This window comes from Aspergillus pseudotamarii (genome assembly GCF_009193445.1).
Source record: "Aspergillus pseudotamarii strain CBS 117625 unplaced genomic scaffold BDV38scaffold_57, whole genome shotgun sequence".
NCBI classification, from domain to species: domain Eukaryota; kingdom Fungi; phylum Ascomycota; class Eurotiomycetes; order Eurotiales; family Aspergillaceae; genus Aspergillus; species Aspergillus pseudotamarii.
Genome location: NW_022475071.1, coordinates 91,968 through 111,937, shown reverse-complemented (window position 1 = coordinate 111,937; position 19,970 = coordinate 91,968). Strand labels below are relative to the sequence as shown.

At 48.8% G+C, this 19,970-nt stretch overlaps 7 protein-coding genes across 7 annotated transcripts; 6 read left to right on the top strand and 1 right to left on the bottom strand.

Moving 5' to 3' along the window:
- The first annotated feature begins 541 nt into the window (after positions 1-541).
- Positions 542-4,492, top strand: BDV38DRAFT_167107 (HECT-type E3 ubiquitin-protein ligase). Its single transcript, XM_032051894.1, has 2 exons — positions 542-3,717; positions 3,774-4,492. Exons 1-2 carry the CDS (start codon positions 712-714, stop codon positions 4,443-4,445), a joined length of 3,678 nt encoding a protein of 1,225 aa, XP_031910190.1. The 5' UTR covers positions 542-711; the 3' UTR covers positions 4,446-4,492.
- Positions 4,493-5,140: 648 nt separating this feature from the next.
- Positions 5,141-8,941, top strand: pab1 (polyadenylate-binding protein). Its single transcript, XM_032055503.1, has 4 exons — positions 5,141-5,370; positions 5,809-7,350; positions 7,410-8,047; positions 8,115-8,941. The coding sequence occupies exons 2-4, from the start codon at positions 5,845-5,847 to the stop codon at positions 8,272-8,274; spliced, it is 2,304 nt and encodes a 767-aa protein (XP_031910189.1). The 5' UTR covers positions 5,141-5,370; positions 5,809-5,844; the 3' UTR covers positions 8,275-8,941.
- BDV38DRAFT_273790 (transcription factor) lies at positions 8,929-12,934 on the bottom strand (the record flags this gene model as incomplete). The annotated part of the gene is made up of 6 exons (XM_032057732.1): positions 8,929-8,981; positions 9,209-9,600; positions 9,658-10,238; positions 10,305-11,247; positions 11,802-12,621; positions 12,685-12,934. 6 exons carry the CDS (start codon positions 12,932-12,934, stop codon positions 8,929-8,931), a joined length of 3,039 nt encoding a protein of 1,012 aa, XP_031910188.1.
- Positions 12,935-13,943: 1,009 nt separating this feature from the next.
- On the top strand, positions 13,944-14,333 carry BDV38DRAFT_286149 (uncharacterized protein; the record flags this gene model as incomplete). The annotated part of the gene is made up of 3 exons (XM_032060616.1): positions 13,944-14,055; positions 14,110-14,258; positions 14,313-14,333. 3 exons carry the CDS (start codon positions 13,944-13,946, stop codon positions 14,331-14,333), a joined length of 282 nt encoding a protein of 93 aa, XP_031910187.1.
- Positions 14,334-14,712: 379 nt separating this feature from the next.
- Positions 14,713-16,415, top strand: BDV38DRAFT_273789 (putative aspartate aminotransferase; the record flags this gene model as incomplete). The annotated part of the gene is made up of 6 exons (XM_032057731.1): positions 14,713-14,800; positions 14,940-15,241; positions 15,310-15,790; positions 15,863-16,105; positions 16,152-16,247; positions 16,303-16,415. The coding sequence occupies 6 exons, from the start codon at positions 14,713-14,715 to the stop codon at positions 16,413-16,415; spliced, it is 1,323 nt and encodes a 440-aa protein (XP_031910186.1).
- Positions 16,310-18,674, top strand: BDV38DRAFT_256213 (amidohydrolase family protein). Its single transcript, XM_032055502.1, has one exon. It carries the CDS (start codon positions 16,669-16,671, stop codon positions 18,040-18,042), a length of 1,374 nt encoding a protein of 457 aa, XP_031910185.1. The 5' UTR covers positions 16,310-16,668; the 3' UTR covers positions 18,043-18,674.
- A 62-nt stretch (positions 18,675-18,736) lies between these two features.
- On the top strand, positions 18,737-19,069 carry BDV38DRAFT_286146 (DUF1918 domain-containing protein; the record flags this gene model as incomplete). The annotated part of the gene is made up of 3 exons (XM_032060615.1): positions 18,737-18,779; positions 18,850-18,920; positions 18,992-19,069. 3 exons carry the CDS (start codon positions 18,737-18,739, stop codon positions 19,067-19,069), a joined length of 192 nt encoding a protein of 63 aa, XP_031910184.1.
- Between the last annotated feature and the right edge of the window lie 901 nt (positions 19,070-19,970).

Sequence of the window (19,970 nt, the reverse complement as noted above, 5' to 3'; positions counted from 1 at the left end):
ATGGGCACATGTTCTTTTCGGGGAAAACCACCTTCACACATTTGCACAAGATACCAAGTGGCAGGGAAGCAAGCCATGCCTCCTGGCTATTGTCACTACACCTCTTGGAAGTTTTTATACTCTTTTGCGGGCGCATTTATGGGTTTTGCATCTCAGCCTCTTCATTTATCTATCTTCAGCATGTCGTATAGACAGACTTTGTCAGAATACCAAATGAATTAGATGATCTGATGAATGCCCTTTCGGCGGTCTTTGCTGCCATGGACTTAGTATGAAAGGCCGACTCAAGACTCCTCCAAGCATGCTCTGGCAAGTAGGATGTCCTTCTGCGTTACCAATAAATGAAAGGGAGACGCCTGGGAGACAGGCATAAATAGTAACAGCGCTTCCTTAAACAAAGTAGGTCTTTTCAACTCATTCCATTCGTTATAAGTCCTGCTGCTGGAAGTTTCGGTGGCGTTCAAGTGCGTGGCAATATATACTTTCCGCCATAAAGTACGTGGCAATACTCGGAAGCTCTCTCAGAACCGTATGTCATAGCACAACAACTCATCGGACTTCCACCATCTTTGAGCTTCAAGCCAACCCTGCCCGTTTGCGATATGGGGGCTCTCTTATCTTGCCTCTCATAATTTGCAGCGACTTTTCAGCCGGTGAACCTGGTATTTTAAATATCCACAGAGCCCGAGCGAAATACCAAAGCTACGGACTATGTTCCAGTCATTCACGGGTAACTCTCGCCGTCCGCGGCAGGTTAATCTCGGAGGTCGCAATACGAACCCTTTCGCCGCGTTTCCTTCCGGAAGACAACACCCTCATGGCACAGGGCCCCAGAATACGCTGGCAGTTGCACAGCAAGAGCGCCTACTAAGGCAACAAGAGAGAGAACGGTTGGGCGCGACCCGGATCGTGCAGCGGACATGGCGGGGTTATCGAAGTAGGAAGATAACGTGCAGTGCATGGCGAGCAGAGTGGGATGTCATTGAGCAACAGAGGTCGCAACTGCTCCTATCATTCGATGAAAAGTCCCACGATGCTATGCAGACTTCTCCTCACTATCCTACAGCAGCAGAGTGCCTGTCGCAGCTACGGCTGTTGGTACAGTTCCTGGAGCCTCGGAACAGCAGTGATATCCTCCGACTTGCCTACTTTTCAAAGGCATTTCAGAAAACCCTACACAATGTGCCGACCATTGCAACCGAAGGAGAGTGGACAACACCTCTGAAGCGCCTGGCAAAGTTGACTCTACGTGTGCTGCACTCAGCTACCGCTCCGACAGTGCCAGCAATTGCCTTGTGGCCTCTTCTCGAGTTGTTGATGTTTTTGACGGACCTTATCCCGAAACAAATGGCTCGCTTAGCCCAAGAATATTACTCCGTAATGGCTTCTCTCACGAAAAATATAGATGCAATCTCCTCGGGGGGTCTTTTATCGAGAGATAACCTCGTTCAAACTGTTTTAGCATTGCTTCGACCGATAACCGCTGAGACGCTTACTGCCTATGAGTGGTTTGCAAAGAGCTACTTGACTATTCCAGATCTTCCAACGTACCTAGGGACATTGGATGGGCTCGCTAACAATATCAATTATAAATTGTTGACGTCCGCGTTCGAACCTTTGCAGTCCCATTTCAAAGACAGCCCTCAGAACTCCGATGATGTGAATGCCCGCCTCTGGTTGCTTTCATATTTCATATTCTTCCACAGGTATGCTCTAGGGAGCCAGGCCGGATACAAAGCACCTGAGTCTGGTTTTGTGAAGGCTGTATCGGACCTACTCAACTCTACTGCGGTGCATATATCGCGACGTCTGGAATCCGCGGAGGTCACCGACTTTGACGACACACCTGACAGAGTACCACTGCATCCATTCATCAAGGAACAGCTATTCAGCCTTGTCAACCAGGGAAGTATCACCGGATTGCTTTCTGAGTTGCAATCTAGTCACTTGTCTCAACGTGACCTGGCAGATTCACAATCTGATGCGTCGCGGGAGGCGAAAATCCTTGCGACATACGCCCTGACTCTTTTGAGGGTATTCCCTCGGCGAGGCGATGACATTCGAATGTGGTTGTATCTGGGATCCGCTATCTCGGATGATCAACTGGCCGGCCAACCTGGGTCGAGAATACCGGCTATCAAATATTTCTGGCAAGCATCCAGGTCCAGTAAAATATTCACTACAATAAGCGAAGATTCAACCAAGGTGTTGTCTTTACTGAAACCAGCCAGCGATACGAATGACGCCAGACTACCGAGCATATCGCACAAAGAGCGTGACGAGGAGTGGATGATTATTCTCCTCTTCCTTGAGCTGTATACGTTCGTCCTGAAAGTTATGGATGACGAAGAGTTTTTTTCTAGCGGATCTTCTTTCACTGCTTCTTCAAATATGAGGGTTTCATGGACTAAGGAGAGCGCGCTTCCTTTGGAAGATATCAAAGATATGACAATATTCTTGAAAAATCTGGCATTTACTCTGTACTGGAACTCAGCAGATCTGAACGAAGATGAAACTGTTCATGATAGTGGAGGGATTCGGAGTTATTTCAGCTCCTCTGTTACCCCATCTGACACCGTTTCAAGCGTTCGGGATCTTGAAATGAAAAACAAAGAAAAGGGGCTATCTGGAGTGACGGGAATCCCACTCGACTATTTCAAAGGCCTCGTGACCGGTCTGTTGAGGATGATCCATGAGCGTGATTCACGACGCAAGTTCCTCCCTGACGGGCACTGGCTGATGACCAACCGCTTTGACATGGAAGGTTTTATCCCTGCTGTTGTAGCGGAAGAAGAGAATAGACACCAACTCCAGGATGAGGAAGATGGCGACGAACAAGATGATTTAATGAATGATGCTTATTATGAACCGTCATTGGGACTAATTGGTACAGGACGTGCCCAACAGACAAGGCGAATCGAGGCTCTTAGACGACGTCAACAACAAGCAGCTCGCAGGAAACAACTGGAGGCGGTGGCTCCTAGACTCGAAATCCTGAGAAATATGCCATTCTTCATTCCTTTTCATACCCGGGTGCAAATATTTCGAGAATTCATTTATCGTGATCAGGTGCGCAGACGACAAGGGTTCATTGACCCGGATGCTTGGCGTATGTCTGTAGCCCAGGCTTCGATGGGGCGTATGATCGATGGGCGGCCCGCGGTGCAGGATATTCTTGGCCGGCATCATGCAAACATCAGGCGCGAGAGTGTGTTCAAAGATGCATTTGATCAGTTCTACGAACTCGGCGAAGGTCTCAAAGAACCTATACAGATTACATTCATTGACAAGTTCAACACACCGGAAGCGGGGATTGATGGTGGTGGTGTGACGAAGGAATTCCTAACGAGCGTCACGAATGAGGCATTTAAGTCGATAAGTGACCTGAACCTGTTTGAAGAGAACGAGCAACATCTGCTCTACCCGAACCCAGCTGCGGTTGAGCATCGTAGGGAGCTTTTGAGACAGGTTGGGCTTGCTGAGAACAGTCCAGACTGGAATGATAATATCCGTGATTTGCTCAGGCGGTATGAGTTCTTAGGTCGAGTCATAGGGAAATGTCTTTATGAGGGCATCTTGGTTGATGTGAACTTTGCGCCTTTTTTCCTGCTGAAATGGGCTCTGACGGGTGGGACGGGTTCGGCACAAAAGGAAACGGCATATCGAGCCAACCTTAATGACCTTAAGGACCTCGACCAGGGACTATATCAAGGATTGGTAAGATGATTGACGATAGAGACAATGTCTTTATTTGCAAGCTAACCTTTCTATAGCTGCAACTAAAAAACTACCCTGGGGATGTGGAAGACTTTTCTCTGAATTTCACAGTCACTGACATCATACCTCTTTCGAACGGGAGAAATCGTACGGCCACTCGGGACCTTAAACCCCACGGGTCAGATATACCCGTAACCAACCAGAACCGCCTCGTGTATATCTCCTATATTGCTCGGTACCGTCTACAGTCACAGCCCTCTCTGCAAACGAACGCCTTTCTCCAGGGCTTGGGGCAAATTATACAGCCTTCGTGGCTGTCGATGTTTAACCAGTCGGAACTGCAGACCTTGGTTAGTGGCGAGTCAGGGGATATTGACGTATCGGATCTGAGGCGCAACACTCAATATGGAGGGGTGTATACCATTGGCGACGATAGGGAAGAGCATCCGACGATCCAACTATTTTGGGAGGTCATGCATAAGATGACCAACGAGGAGCGACAGAAGGTGCTACGGTTTGTGACGTCCACTCCGCGTGCTCCTCTACTGGGATTCGGTCATCTGAACCCACGATTCAGCATTCGTGATTCCAGTGAGGACCAGGAGCGACTTCCTAGTACAAGTACCTGCGTGAACCTTCTGAAGCTGCCTCGTTATACCAACGCTGACACCCTACGAGAAAAGCTTCTTTACGCCATCAACTCTGGCGCCGGGTTTGATCTTAGTTGAGCCAAATTGTGTTATTGCCATAGAGAACCGGAATGGTGGGTATGATCGCACATACATAGACGTACAGATTATCTATTGCGCACGAAATGAATAGTTACTGGGTTGCATAGCTGTGGCGTCCCGGCGCAATTAACTTGATGTTTGTTATTCTCTGTTTATTTGCTTCTCTTTGTATATGGGACCTCTTCCTCTTCCCCATCGCATATTTACCTACAGTTGTCGGAGTCACTGGACTAGTATTGAGGTCCAAGGTCATTTAGTAATTTACGGATTAGGTAGATAAGTTGAACTATGGGCAATAATATTTTTTTTTCTTTCATTGAAATTTTGTATGCACTGTTGAAAATGTGATGGTTGAGCGATGTTGTGTTTCCATACCATTAAGGATTATGGTCCAATGAAGAGAGGGGGGGCAAGAATGTCAATCGCGATAAGCCCTACGCACCTTTGATTGCAGTCTCGTGATTTGCCGGTTAGAGAGCCACTGCACAATACACAATCCCCAATACTGACAATCAGAATAGCCCTGGATTTTTGAAGCGGCAATACGCGCTAAGCCTATATTGGATTAGTCCCGTATTGGGCCAAAGAGAAAAAAAGAAAAATCCTCTTGACTTTTTTTTTCCAGGAAAAAAAAAAAAAAAAAGAAAAAGAAAAAGAAAGAAGGCGGTCATCGCTTTCTTTTCACTGCATCCGCTTTTTCTCTTTCTTTCTTTTCTTCTCTTCCTCCAAAAAAAAAACCCTTTCTGCTGCCTCAACCAGCAATCCTTTTTTTCTTCTTATCCCTCTTCTACATTCTTCCCTTTTTCTTTCGAAAATTGTCGAAGAAAAAATATTAAAAAAAACCCGAAAAATCTAGAAAAAGACATCGCCCCGGTTTCTATACTTTGAGGCGACTATTTTCCCAACTTCTTCGGACTGTGCGGTGTGTGGAAGAATTTCCTTTTGCCGCCTTTTCTTCATCCCTCGTGATCGCGTCCTTCGCATCGCCATTCCTCTTCATCTCCTACCTTCTGTTCCAGATCCTGTGCGGATTCTTGACTTAGGTCGTACGTCTATCGCGCTGACTCCAGTCTTTCCCTCTGATTTCCTTGCCGTGCCCAGCTGGTCTTGCCGATAGTGTGACCTCACACAAGACAAGAGCATCTCATCTCATTTCTTTACCACGTACTCAATCTGTGGCTTTTGCTTCCTCTCACTCATACCTCTGGATCTACGCTCAGCGTTTGACTGGTCATTGTAATTGCAGACCAAATCACTGAACTGGAGGAGGGGCACACACGTTCACCTACCTCTCCTACTCATTATTTGTCCCACTTTCGATAAGGGTTATCTCATGCTAATCTTATCCTTGCATCTGTAGCTCAAAAGAAATAAAACTTAAAAGAAAATCATCAAAATGTCTGCCGACGCCTCTACCACCCCCGCTGTTGACAGCAATGTCACCAGCACCCCCGAGACCAGCACTACTCCTGCTGCTCCTGCTCCCGAGGTCACTGCTGTTGAGAGCACCACTGCTCCCAACGCTTCCCAGCCCCACTCTGCCTCTCTCTATGTCGGTGAACTCGACCCCTCTGTGACTGAGGCCATGCTCTATGAGCTTTTCTCTTCCATCGGCCAGGTCGCCTCCATCCGTGTCTGCCGTGACGCTGTTACCAGACGCTCTCTGGGATATGCCTATGTCAACTACAACAACACTGCCGACGGTGAGCGTGCTCTTGAAGATCTGAACTACACCCTGATCAAGGGCAAGCCCTGCCGTATCATGTGGTCTCAGCGTGATCCCGCTCTGCGCAAGACTGGCCAGGGCAACGTTTTCATCAAGAACCTGGATAGCGCCATCGACAACAAGGCTCTTCACGACACCTTTGCTGCCTTCGGTAACATCCTCAGTTGCAAGGTCGCCCAGGATGAGTTCGGCAACTCCAAGGGATACGGGTTCGTCCACTACGAGACTGCTGAGGCTGCTAACAATGCCATCAAGCACGTCAACGGCATGTTGTTGAACGACAAGAAGGTCTTCGTTGGCCACCACATCTCCAAGAAGGACCGTCAGAGCAAGTTCGAGGAGATGAAGGCTAACTTCACCAACGTCTACATCAAGAACATTGACCCGGACGTCACCGAGGAGGAGTTCCGTCAGCTCTTCGAGAAGTTCGGTGAGATCACCTCCGCCACTCTCAGCCGTGACCAAGAGGGCAAGAGCCGTGGTTTCGGTTTCGTCAACTTCTCTACCCACGAGAGCGCGCAGGCCGCCGTTGATGAGATGAATGAGAAGGAGATCCGTACCCAGAAGCTCTATGTCGGCCGTGCTCAGAAGAAGCACGAGCGTGAGGAGGAGCTGCGTAAGCAGTATGAGGCTGCCCGCTTGGAGAAGGCCTCCAAGTATCAGGGTGTGAACCTTTACGTGAAGAACCTCACCGACGACGTCGATGATGAGAAGTTGCGCGAGCTCTTCGGACCTTATGGCACCATCACCTCTGCCAAGGTCATGCGCGACACCAACATTGAGCGTAGTGAGACCCCCGAGTCCGACAAGGAGAAGGAGAACAAGGAAGTCAACAAGGAGAACGAGAAGGAATCCTCAGAGACTGAGAAGGCTGAGAAGGTCGAGGAAAAGGCCGCTGAGTCTGGCGATGAGAAGAAGGAGGAGAAGGAGTCCAAGAAGGGCGACAAGAAGGGTCTCGGAAAGAGCAAGGGCTTTGGTTTCGTCTGCTTCAGCAGCCCCGATGAAGCCTCTAAGGCTGTCACTGAGATGAACCAGAGAATGGTCAACGGCAAGCCTCTTTATGTCGCCCTTGCTCAGCGCAAGGACGTCCGCAGAAGCCAGCTGGAGGCCAGCATCCAGGCTCGCAACACTATCAGACAGCAGCAGGCTGCCGCTGCCGCTGGCATGCCCCAGCCCGTAAGTTTTCCCTTGCCTTGTAGTAACAATGTTGCAATCCATACTAACGCCAGCTCTAGTACATGCAACCCGCTGTTTTCTACGGACCTGGTCAGCAGGGCTTCATCCCCGGCCAGCGTGGTGGCATTGCCTTCCCTCCTCAGCCCGGTATGGTGATGGCCGGTATCCCAGGTGGACGCCCCGGTCAGTACCCTGGCCCTTTTCCCGGTCAGCAGGGTGGACGTGGCATGGGCCCCAACCAGCAGCTTCCTCCTAACTTCCAGGGCATCCCCATGGGCGCCATGCAGGGCCCCGGTGGCATTCCTAACGGCATGGGCTACCCTCAGGGCATGGCTCAGGTGCAGTTCGGACGTGGTGCTGGTGGCCGTGGTCAGGTTCCCGGAATGCCCAACATGGGTCAGGGTATGCGTGGCCCTGGCTACGGACAAGGCCGCGGTGGTGTGCCCGCTCAGCAAGGCCAGATTCGCCCTGGTCAGGGTGGCCGTGGACAGAACGCCGCTCAGCCCCCTGCCGGACGTCCCGAGGAGGCCGTTGCCGGTGGTCTCACCGCTCAGGGTCTCTCTGCCGTCCCCCCTCCTCAGCAGAAGCAAATGCTGGGTGAGGCCCTCTACCCCAAGATCCAAGCTCAGCAGCCTGAGTTGGCAGGCAAGATCACTGGTATGCTTCTAGAGATGGAGAACACTGAATTGCTTAGCTTGTAAGTGCCACATTGAACCATGAACATCTTACGATACGGAGCAAATTACTGACATTGATTAATCTAGGCTTGAGGATGAGGAGGCCCTGCGCGCCAAGGTTGACGAGGCCCTGAACGTCTATGATGAGTACATGAAGAACAAGGGAGGCGAGAGCGAGGCGACCGGAGAGGCCGGCAAGCCCAAGGAGGCTGCCAAGGAGACCTCTACCGAAGAGAACAAGTCATAAATTTTGTGTGTCAATGCGTGATATCCACGGTGGATTCGGACGGAGTTATGAACTGGGTCTCCCGACACGGAAGTTTTGATTCACCTTATTTTTTTTTTCCTTTTTTTGATGACCTACCCTTATCCCCTTTCTCGAATTAACGATACTCTTCTCTTATTTCCTCTTACCATTTTTCCATTATTTCCTATTGCCCCTGGTCCTGATATCCCTCGGTTTCCAAAAGTTCTTTGTTTAGCGGTGTCACCTGCCCGTATCCAGTGAGCGACACAGTTTATCGGATCCCGATGCTTTATGTCCACTCCCTTGTGTCAGTAGTTGTGTTATGGTGATGCTGTACAAACGCACACTGGAAGAGGGGGAAAGCAAAGGAGAACACAATACATACTGGGATCGGAGAAAAGTCGTTCGGATGCTATGACTTTCCAAATTTTCATGTCACGAGGGAGGAAGTTGTGATGTCTTTTGCTCTTCCTGTTCCCTAACCTTACATACCTCGTCTTGCTATCTGACACGAGTGTAATATAGACTTATGACTTCCTCACGGGATATGCTTCCTTTCTGCTGTAGCTGTGTATATCTCTACTTTTCTTCTCCCCTGTTGACGTAGGAAGGGGTGGTCACAAGAGACAGCGTAGCAAAAATAGATTAGATCAATCATTGATTCCTATCATTAGCCATATAGAAACCCATCATAACAACCCGGTAGCCTATACATTATATTTATATATCTATATACATAATCCTCAACCCGTTCAAAAGCTCGGATACTGCTGTCCGAACATGTCAAACAGGTTATCAAAATTCGCCCCCTGCAACAAATCCACCATATTCAAATCGAAATCCATCATACTATGCGAACCATCCTCCGGAAAGAAAAGCCGGTCCTCCAAACTCTGTACCGTATCAGGAGACAACAACAACGGTCTATTCCCACCCTGCACCAGTTCCGACGGATTATTTGACACTTGAACATTGGTAGAGCACGACATATTCTGAACATCCAAACCCGGATCATTAGTATCATCGTCATTATCGCTAGGATGTACCGTTCCATCATGGGCAGTCTCGAAACTTGAAGACCCTAGTCGAGAAGGCCTCATTACGGGATGGGAGTTTAGGCGGCGTTTCTTGCGGGCGTCCCAGTCATTATCGTTGTCTTCTGATCTGGTTCTTGGTGGGAGGGGCTCGGAGGGTCTGTGTAGGATTGAAACTGTGCTGGAGTGTTGGATGTTTCGGGTTAGGAGAGCTAATGCTCGGTGGCAGTTTTTGGCGGTTTCCCATTGTGAGGACATGAGCTGGAGGAAGTCGAGACATTTGGAGATTTCTCTGTTTCGATTTGGTTAGTCTTAGGTTGAGATGGAGTTGGAATGGGGGAGAGGTTACTGTAGTCCTTTTGATAAGACGTATTGTCGAAGTTGACAGGCGAAGGCGAGAACAAGACCTGACATCCACGCGGCGGATAGGAAGCCGGGCCAGAACAATGCCTGGCCTGCATCTACTTGGGCTTTGAGTGCGGTGAGGATTTCCCGTGCGGCTCCGATGCAGGTTTGGAGGCCGGAGCAGAACTCGGGGGTTGAGGGGCTTAGGGATAGGGATGGACGGTGGATGAGGAGAATGAGGTGTTGGTAGAGGACGGTGAAGAAGGGTCCGAAGTTGAAGGGTTTATCGGTCATGGCGTCTTGGTCAGTTGGGGGACTTAGGCTTTGAAGATCAATTGAGAGACTGTTCCACCATTTGTGGACGTCGGTGATCAGGAAGAGGACTGAGCTGCGGCGGATGGAGCGGACGAGAATGGATTTGTGGAAGAGTTCTAGTGCTCTCCCTGTGAGTGTGCCGGATTCAACGTAGCTTGCGAAGGCGATTTCTCTTTTGTTTTGGAGTGACTCGGAGCCACTCGGCGTATTGCCATGGGATTCATGGCTAGCAGATTGCTCCGCTGGTAGTTGTATTGCATCAGCACTGCTCTCCGGTGCAAAAGATGCTCTATCATCGAGGTCGACACTCGACAGGCCCATTTTGAGACCGCGTACTCTATGTGATCCGGGGAAATGGATTTCGTCGGCCCCTGGGGCACAGACGTCGATATCGGAATCTTGTATGCCAAGCGGAAGACCAAGAGCCTGGCTCAGATACCGATCAATAGCGTATGCACACCAGAAAATTCTCTTGCGTAACTGCCGATCATGCGATGAAAGCTCCCTATATCGGAATGGACAGCGGTGGAGACCTGCATGCATCATCGATCGTAGCATGCAACCGCCCACTGTTGATGCCGTTCGAAGCGACATTTTGGTTACCAAGTATAGTTGGGATGCTAGTAGTGCTTGCAAAGACGAGAGATCATTTCTGAAAGTAAGGGAACTGAGCAAGGACTGCATATGGCTCGGTGATTCAATTCGAGACTCTGATGGAAGAGGCAGATCAGGCCTCAAATGGCTAGCTAAATTGAACACGCACTGAAAGATCACCGTCCAGCAAGTATTACGGTGATCTGGTGAAGGTAGAATCGAATGGCTTTTGCGGTGATCGGAATAGAGCAGTTCCATTGCTTGCAGAAAGGTTGGCCCGTGCAGAAAGGGAAACAATGGATGCCAGACTTTGAAATATACCATCATGAGTTCTCTTGCGGTGTCCAGCGGCGGCGCATGACCCAGTATAGCCGCCATTTCTGGGTCATATTCCCATTGGCAAAAAGGTTGCTCACCTCCCGGCATCGGTGATGCTTTGACGGAGGATGGGGCAGAGCGCTTGTCATGGTGCGAGCCATCACTGCCAACGAGGGTATCCTCTGGCTGCGGAAATTCTTGCCCGGAAGATGCACCTAACGTGGCCAAGTTTCTTGAAAAGGCCTGTCGGACCGTATTAATAAAGTAAACACCGCTGGAACTCCCGACAAATTGGCTCTCTTCGTTGGATTGTGCCGTCAAGGAACCGATTTCTGACGGGCCAGACGTGAGATCCGTGGACTCCATTCTGGCCAAAACATGGTGTTTGCCAGACGCGGAATGATATGTACCAGAGCTACAACAATATTCTGAGAAAGGATGTGTTTATTATGATCTTTGCATGGACATTAACCCCCATTCATTCAGGGGTGAGGGTCAGATTCCATGACTCGAACCCTGGTTTAGTTCCTGCTTTTATGAATAACATCCCAGCTTAGTCAGCTTGACCAATGCAGTCTGGTATAAATAACTAACTATATCTCGATTCTCTTTTCGCTTGTTGTACTTCATACCTTGACTCTTAAAACACTTGATTTGGCATCTGTGTGAGATCTTCTGAGTGTATGTATTGTACTTCATTTAGAAGCAGCCTCCTGCAAGTTAGTGTATACTAGACCTAGTATCGATGTATGAGCCACTCCGGCGCTACTATTCTACAGGAGTATGCAACCTTGAAGGTGTTTCACAGTTTAGAGTAACAGGAAGTTGCAAAAAAGGTTGAATGTATTTGGGAAAACTTCTATGAGGTATTCCTCAAAATTGAACGGAGGCAACTTGCTGGGGACCCAAAATTATACCAACTGCTCAATTTCCTTATTCACAGCATCCACCACTCCTTGTGTGTTCGAGTTGCCTCCAAGATCCGGCGTTAAGATACCAGCAGCGCATACCTTTTCCACACAATCCATGAGCTTCTTCGCCGCCTCCTTTTCACCCAACCAGGACAGCATCTCCGCAGCGGACCAGAAAGTAGCCACAGGGTTGGCAACACCCTTTCCAGTGATATCGAAGGCACTGCCGTGTACTGGTTCGAAGATAGAGGGATTCTTCCGGGTCGGATCCAGGTTACTGGAAGGAGCCACACCGATAGATCCTGCCAACGCTGCCGCCAAGTCGGACAAGATATCCATGTGTAGATTCGTTCCCACGATGGTGTCGATAGATTGGGGCTTCGCCACCATGCGGACTGTCATTGCATCCACTAGCATTTTGTCCCACGTAACATCGGGGAAATCCTTAGCGACTTCCGCTGCGACCTGATCCCAGAGCACCATGCCGTTCCGCATGGAGTTACTCTTCGTAACGACGGTCAGTAGTTTGCGGGGTCTAGACTGAGCGACTTCAAAGGCAAAGCGCATAATCCTCTCGATCCCGACACGAGTAAACATAGCTACCTCCGTCGCAGCTTCCCACGGCTGACCGATGTGACTGCGTCCTCCCTGACCGGAATACTCTCCTTCGGAGTTTTCGCGCACAAGCATCCAGTCAATACCCTCTGTTGCGGTGTTGAGAGGGCATTTAGTGCCAGGGAATGTGCGCACGGGACGGACATTAGCATATAACTGCAGCGGTCCGCGGAGTGCTAATAAGAGACCCCAGAGGGAGATGTGGTCCGGAACATCTGTCTCGCGTATCAGTATACGGATCCGAGCGCAACGTCTTTGCCGGGAAATTTAGTACTGACCTGGGGCACCTACGGCACCAAACAAGCCGGCGTCGAACTTGCGCAGCGTGTCTAAACAATCTTCGGACACATATCGACCGTGTTCCTTGTAGTATGCAGTTCCCCATGGAATGTGTGTGAATTCGATATTGAATGTTCCAAGGGTCCTGGCGAGCTTTTCGACCACCTGGATGGCAGCATCGACGACTTCTATGCCTATCCCGTCACCCGGAATGGAGGCGATGCGGTAGGTAGGTTTCTGAGAGGACATTTTTGTATCATATGCGTGGTTTTAGAGACTTAGTAGGACTTGCCAGATCAGGGACCCTGCATCTACTATAAATAATGTTTGTATGCTTAATCTTTCATGACGTTGAATGAAGCCAAGCATATTTCATCGGTTATGTTCTGGCTGAAGGTTTACCCGTTGCGGAGCAGGGCAGCAACTGCCCCGCGTATCCTCAATCCTCATTGAGTATTCATTCAACAACTCGATTAGGGACTAAGATAGTATGGAACTCATTTGTTCTCTGGAATGCTACTAGTAGTGGACGAAGAGCGGAACGACAGGGGCTTTGTTGCCACGGTTTGTTCCGCTTTCTATGGACTGCCTTCACCTGCACAATCATCTAGTTACACTGCAATCAAACGCGTGGAATGTTTTATTCAATCTTAGATCTATGCTTGTGTTACTCAAGGAGTGTAGCTGTAGGAAACAATCTACGCATTGGATACAGTCTTTTCTTCTGTACGCCTTGATTGATATGTACGACGTGGCTGTGGATTCAGGAACCGTACACCCCAAGACATGGACATACCATGTTGACCGGGTTTAAATGCGTAAATATGTAAGACTATGCCGAGCGTGGCTATGTGCTCATCGCCGTTAGGACAGCTACCTACAGTGATACAGTTTACATGTCATACACACTTTCATATTGCACAGCTTCTCCGGCTCCGACAACTCAAGATGATCTGTATGTACAACGGTATACGCGGGGGGTCTACATAGCTTGAGCAACATTGCACGGATGATATCATACGTATAACTGCATAGACATCGTCCAAGTTTGATGGAGGAGCAACGTCTCAGAATCGACAATGCAGAAATCATTTGTGTGAATATGTCTGTGACGCTGGTTGGTCCCTTATCACATTCCCATACCCAGGAAGTATAAAGACTCAACACATACCGCTGAGCAGTCCATAGACAATCCAGTCACTACAGCATTACTATCCGTAGGACCCTAACTCTCTCGCTTACGAATTCATCTTTCATAATGAGAGCGACCCTTCCCTTGCTTGCACTATTCACTGCTCTCCCGACTGCCCTAGCAGCTGGCAGATGCAGGGAGAGTCTGAACTATTGCGGATCCACCTTGCTCTCGTTGGGTTTGGTTGCCAATCTCCTGATGCTGTGTCCGCAAAGCTAACTATCCCTTCTAGGATGGACACAGAACGAACTGCTTGCGATTGCAGATGGAGACGCCAACATCGAGAAGGCTCTCTTTTACTGCGAGATGGACGGCATCATCGAATACTCTGGACCTTGTACGGTTTGCCAAAAGGCCCCGGAGGGACAGTCTGATGCTTGTGTATGAGGCTCTATCTGATAATCTGTGAATGACTGGAGCTGACAAGTGGATTAGGATGAGGGTCAGGCCCGTTAATGCGCTGAGCCGTTGAGTCTAAAGCTTGCAAGCAAGTCACTGTCGACTTGAGTACAATGGGCCGAGGCCGGATTTATATTGTGTGTGTTTTCCAGAAGTAAAGACCAAGGCTGAGCAAAGTACCCATTATTGCCCTTCCCACAGATGTCCCGAGTACCTTTCGAAGATAAGTTGTAACTAAGGCATTGTACTCAAGCGATGTATAGTTCTCGTATCTAAATTATACAAGGTACTGTTGGAGACGTTTGATAGAACAAGTACAAGCTAGTGGAAGGTCCAACTGATAAATCAACTCACCCCCGCATTCAGAGCGATAGGACCCGGGGTTCGACCCGATAAATAGATAACAGAAGCATAAACTCGAAATCCATCGATTAAAATGCGTAAATCGGATTTCCATCCGACGTATAATGGATCTAACAAAGTCGGATGCGGAGCCGACAGCTCGGGTCTCGCCGCCGAGAGAAGTCACTTAAAAGCCGTTGAAAGCGCTTGAATCGCAGGAGATATACCCCAGCTCCTGTTATCTTGTACTTTGTTTGTTTCCGAAGATGTTACTTAAAATTAGAAAACACTTAAGCACGGCGACTCAGGCCGCCCCAATAGAACCAGAGGGTTCTGCCTCGTTTTTCGAGGCCGCATCATATATCCCACCAGATGCGATCTTCGCTCTTACAGCAGAGTACAATGCTGATACCTTTCCCCAGAAGGTCAACCTTGGCCAGGGAACCTACCGCGACGAGAATGGACAGCCATGGGTCTTGCCTTCTGTTCAAAAGGCTCGCGAGACACTTCTTTCCCAAGGGTTATACCACGAATACCTGCCAATTCTTGGTCTCCAAACCTTCCGTAATCAAGCCACAAAACTGGCCTTAGGATCGGAAATATATGACAAGAAACAGTCTCAGGTGTGCCCTAATAGTTCCTTACGGATTTTATTTGCTCAATAGAATGCCAAATGCTGATAAACAACCAGCTTGCCATTTGCCAAAGTCTGTCAGGAACTGGTGCTCTCCATCTGGCAGGATTGCTTCTCAGAAGCGTTCGCCGTCCGCTGCCAAAAGTGTACATTCCTTCTCCAACCTGGTCCAACCATGGTCAAGTCTTCTCGTCACTGGGATTCCAGTGTGAAACATTCCAATATTATGATGCAGAGAAGAGAGATATTGATATAGAAGCGTATTATTCTGCGCTGAGAAACGCGGAGCCACACTCCGTTGTTATTATTCATGCCTGTGCTCACAACCCTACCGGCTGCGACCCTAGCAAAGAGCAATGGAAACAGATTGGCTCGATAATGAAAGAAAGGAAATTATTCCCGCTATTTGATGCAGCATATCTAGGCTTCAACTCAGGAAATGTCGACAATGATGCGTTTGCTATGCGCTATTTCATCGACGAACTACAAATGGAAGCTGGTGGCTGTCTTTCCTTCGCGAAGAACATGGGACTCTATGGTAGGCAAAAACGGCACCTCCCCAGAGAAGATCGAACCATGACCCCGTGCTTTGCTAACACCAAAATTGTAGGTGAGCGTGTGGGCTGCCTTTTCTTCGCAGCTGGAACAGAAAAGGCTGCGACCAACACGCAGTCAGTTCTTGAGATGCTCCAACGCTCCGAAGTATCAAACCCCCCAGCCTATGGAGCGAAGATAGCAAGTACCATCTTGAGCGACGATGTATTAAAAGAGATGTGGTATGCGGATTTGATCACGATGAGCGGACGCATACGTTCCATGAGACAAGCGTTGTATGACGGACTGATTAAAAATGGTACGTTTCTCTCCCTAGAAGAGTGAATATTCTCCTATTGATCCAGGTATAGGAGCCCCTGGCACATGGGAACATCTGATTCGCCAATCTGGAATGTTTGGATTCTTAGGACTTTCTCCTGCGGTCGTCCAGAAGCTCAAGGGTGAGTATACTTTGACGTCCGTCTTCATGTGGCAATTCTAACCTCATCTTCGCAGACAAGTATCACATCTATATGGCGAGCAACTCTCGGGTTTCCATTGCTGGACTTAACCCGTCAAATGTTGAATATGTGGCACATTCCATTGCTGAATGTCTAAATGAATCCTAGTGCTCTGTTAGCTATGTATAGTCTGCTACTGGCAATGATAGATGAAATATCACGATTCCCGCACCTAGTTAATGAGGAAAAGTTATAGTTGTATATCACATTTTCAAGTCCTTATCAATGTCTAGTCACATGAACCGAAGCCCTACCCCTCTCTCTGTTGCGGGGATACCTTTTCTTACACCCTCATGGACAGACACTCTCATACTAGTTACCCACTCGGAAGAATTAATTTCTTCTAATAGAACCTATCGTCATGGCTCGCTCCAATCTCATACCTAAACCATGGGTACCACGCGATCAAGCGCCGGACATTACCCTCATCAACATCAACATAATCGATGTAGAGGCTGGCCGCGTTGTCCCCAATTGTAGTGTCCACGTGCAAAATGGAGTTATTGCACGTATTATGCCAGCATCATCGCTATCCAGAAACTCAGAAGCGCCGTTTTCAACCGGACCGAGGACAAAGACTAAGTTCATCAACATGCGAAACCAATATCTGTGCCCTGGCTTGATTGACTGTCATGTTCACCTCACGGCCACCCCGGGAGGTACCTCGCTCAAGGACATGTTCGCCGCTAGCCCTAATACAATTGCATACCGCACTGCGTATGTCGCCCGGAACATGCTCCTCCGAGGCTTCACAACTGCGCGTGATACAGGCGGCGCTGATGCGGCATTACGCGATGCTATCGCAGAGGGATTGCTATCTGGACCGCGCCTCTTCATCGCCGGCAAGGCGCTCTCTCAAACCGGGGGCCACGGGGACTTACGCGCTCCTTATCAAGGTGATGAGTATAAATGCTGTGGTGGACACTCACCCGCACTGGCTCGTATCTGTAACGGCGCCCCCGCGTGCTTAGAGGCAGTTCGAGATGAGCTCCGGCAAGGGGCAAACTTCATCAAGATAATGTGTGGCGGAGGAGTTGCAACGCCAACCGATGCACTAGATATGCTGCAGTTCACCGCCGATGAGATTCAGGCTATTACAACCACCGCCGCATACTCCAAGACCTACGTTACCGCTCATGCCTATACGGCGCAGGCAATCCGCCATGCGGTCGACAATGGTGTGCGTGGCATTGAGCATGGCAACTTCATTGACGCCGAGACAGCCAGATACTGTAACGAGAAGGGGGTAGTCTTCACTCCGACACTGATCACGTATCAAGGAATGGCCGAGCCCCCCTTTGATAACTTCCTTGACGAGGTCAGCCAAGCGAAGAACCGCGAAGTTCTGGCCAGTGGTCTCAAGGCTCTGGAAATTCTACGCGATGCTGGTATCACAATGTGCTACGGATCTGATCTCCTGGCAGGCCTCCACACGCTGCAGAACCGAGAGTTTAGTATTCGCGCAGCCGTTCTCAGCCCGCTAGAGATCCTTCAGTCGGCAACTATCAACGCTGCCAAATTGGTTGGGATGGAAGGAAAACTGGGCTGTATTAAGGAGGGGGCGATTGCGGATTTTCTGATTCTCAATGCCAACCCCCTTGAAAATATTACCGTTCTGGACCAGGTAGAGAAATCCTTAGTGGCAATTGCCAAAGAGGGGCGGATTGTTGCAAGCAAGGTAGCTGAACTATCAGTGGACCCTCTTTACGATCCGTATAGGATCCCGTCCAGCTGATTTAGGGGTCTGGGCCGTGAAGATCGACAGCAGCCAGCACTCTGCATTTGACCAGTCAGTACCGTTTCCAAGAGATAGTCTGCAGAGGGGTGGTTGGTCTTTTGAGACCAAAGAGTGGGTTTCTTCTGATCCAGCATACCCATGGAACTTTGACCCTTTTCGTACAGGTTGTATTGTCAGGGCTTTGCTGGCCCAGGAGTTTACGCTTACGTAGAATTGGCACTACACGACGCAAATGTAACGACTCCGATCTACAAGCTTGCTATTACTTATAGAATGCTTTAATAGTGTGCAAGATAGTAGCCCTCCGCGAGTCCCCAAAGGATTCTCACTTTCCTTGAGAATTCCAAAAGCGGGGTCCCAACCATCGGAGAGGAATAGTTTGGTCTACTGCTATGCATGTATGCGCTGGACATGCATAAGTGCACGGATTCGCTCGTAAAGTGTCCGAGATCACCAGATGCTCCTCCCTCCGCCAGCCAGTATTATACATGTCTATTGAAATTATGAGCTGAGGTTGTAGATGATCTCATCATCGCTGTTTCCGGCCTCAACCTGACGTCAGGCTTATCAACGATGTAGGAAAAAAAGAAAACTTATTTAAACCCCCTTCTATTTCCCCCCTCTCTAATCTCTGACCAGAGTTACAAATAACACACGTTCCAAATCAAAAGAACAAGAAAGTACCCCCAAGATGGAAGCCTCCGTTGGCGATAGGATTGCAATCAAGACCCGGAGTACGTTTTCCTCATTCAATGAGGCAATTTCCCCCTTCAACAAGTCCATTGGCAACTAACTGCCCTCTAGACATAGGTGGCGGAGACCAGGTAGCTGAGATCATCGAAGTTCGAGGCCCCGCTGGAGGGCCTCCTTACCTGGTAAGCCGAGAAGATCATATGGAATGGAATAGTTTCGGCAAGAATTATCTAACATGAGTTGCGCTATATAGGTTCGCTTTCCCGATGGTCATGAGTCGGTGGTATTTCCAGGTCCTGACTCTGAAATAATTCCTGGAGAGAGTGATTAGAGGGTTATAACTTATGGTTGTGGGGGTGATGTGTGGTCGTATCCTTAGATTGAAGAAATGATATATTCTCTTGTGATGGTTCAATGAGAAACCCCCGTTTGTTTTGGCTTGTTAGAATGTTGTAGTAGGGAATTAGGACATGTGTATAGCCCCGTGACACTGCTTTGCTCCTATCAATCTATTGATGATCACCTGTAGTAGAAGCTACCTCGATCATTTCTGTGTCTACTGTGTAGTCATCCGCTGTCTCAGTCTATCGTCCTTGTATGAGCCATCTTGGCTAATTGCAGTAGGTGGACAAAGTCAAGGTCCATGAGTTCACCAATGGAAACCGTGGTTTCAAGCCTATTTTTGTAATGACAAAGTCAATTGGCAGTCTATTATTATATCTTTCCTCTTTATTATATAATGACAAAAGAGAAAACTGGACTTTATGTATTACTTAACCACTATAAGGTGCGACTCCCCATCCTAACACCCAAACAAGCTAGGCCACACACAGATAGGCTTGTCTTATGGCAGTACGGAACAATGACCTGAAATCATTTCCAGAAATTTATCGGATGAGAGCAAGACACACGTCCAGTAACCATCAAAGGATACATAAAATCCAACTCGAAAACAGACTATCTAGTTCCGTTTGCAATGTCCATGCGCTGCCAGATCACCCAGGCGTTGTTCTGACCCTGATCGCTAAGCACAATAGAGAGTATAAGGTTACTGTAAGAGCACGTGTTCGGGCAAGTGTATTCCCTATCAGACTAAAAGCACAGTTATCAGAACATAGCTCTTGGGATGATACATTCTCACTCATGGATGCTCGATGTCTGACGCTGGTGGTCCGGATATGTGACTCTAGATGCATTGGATTACATGGTTGATTTCGATCTGAAAAGACTGA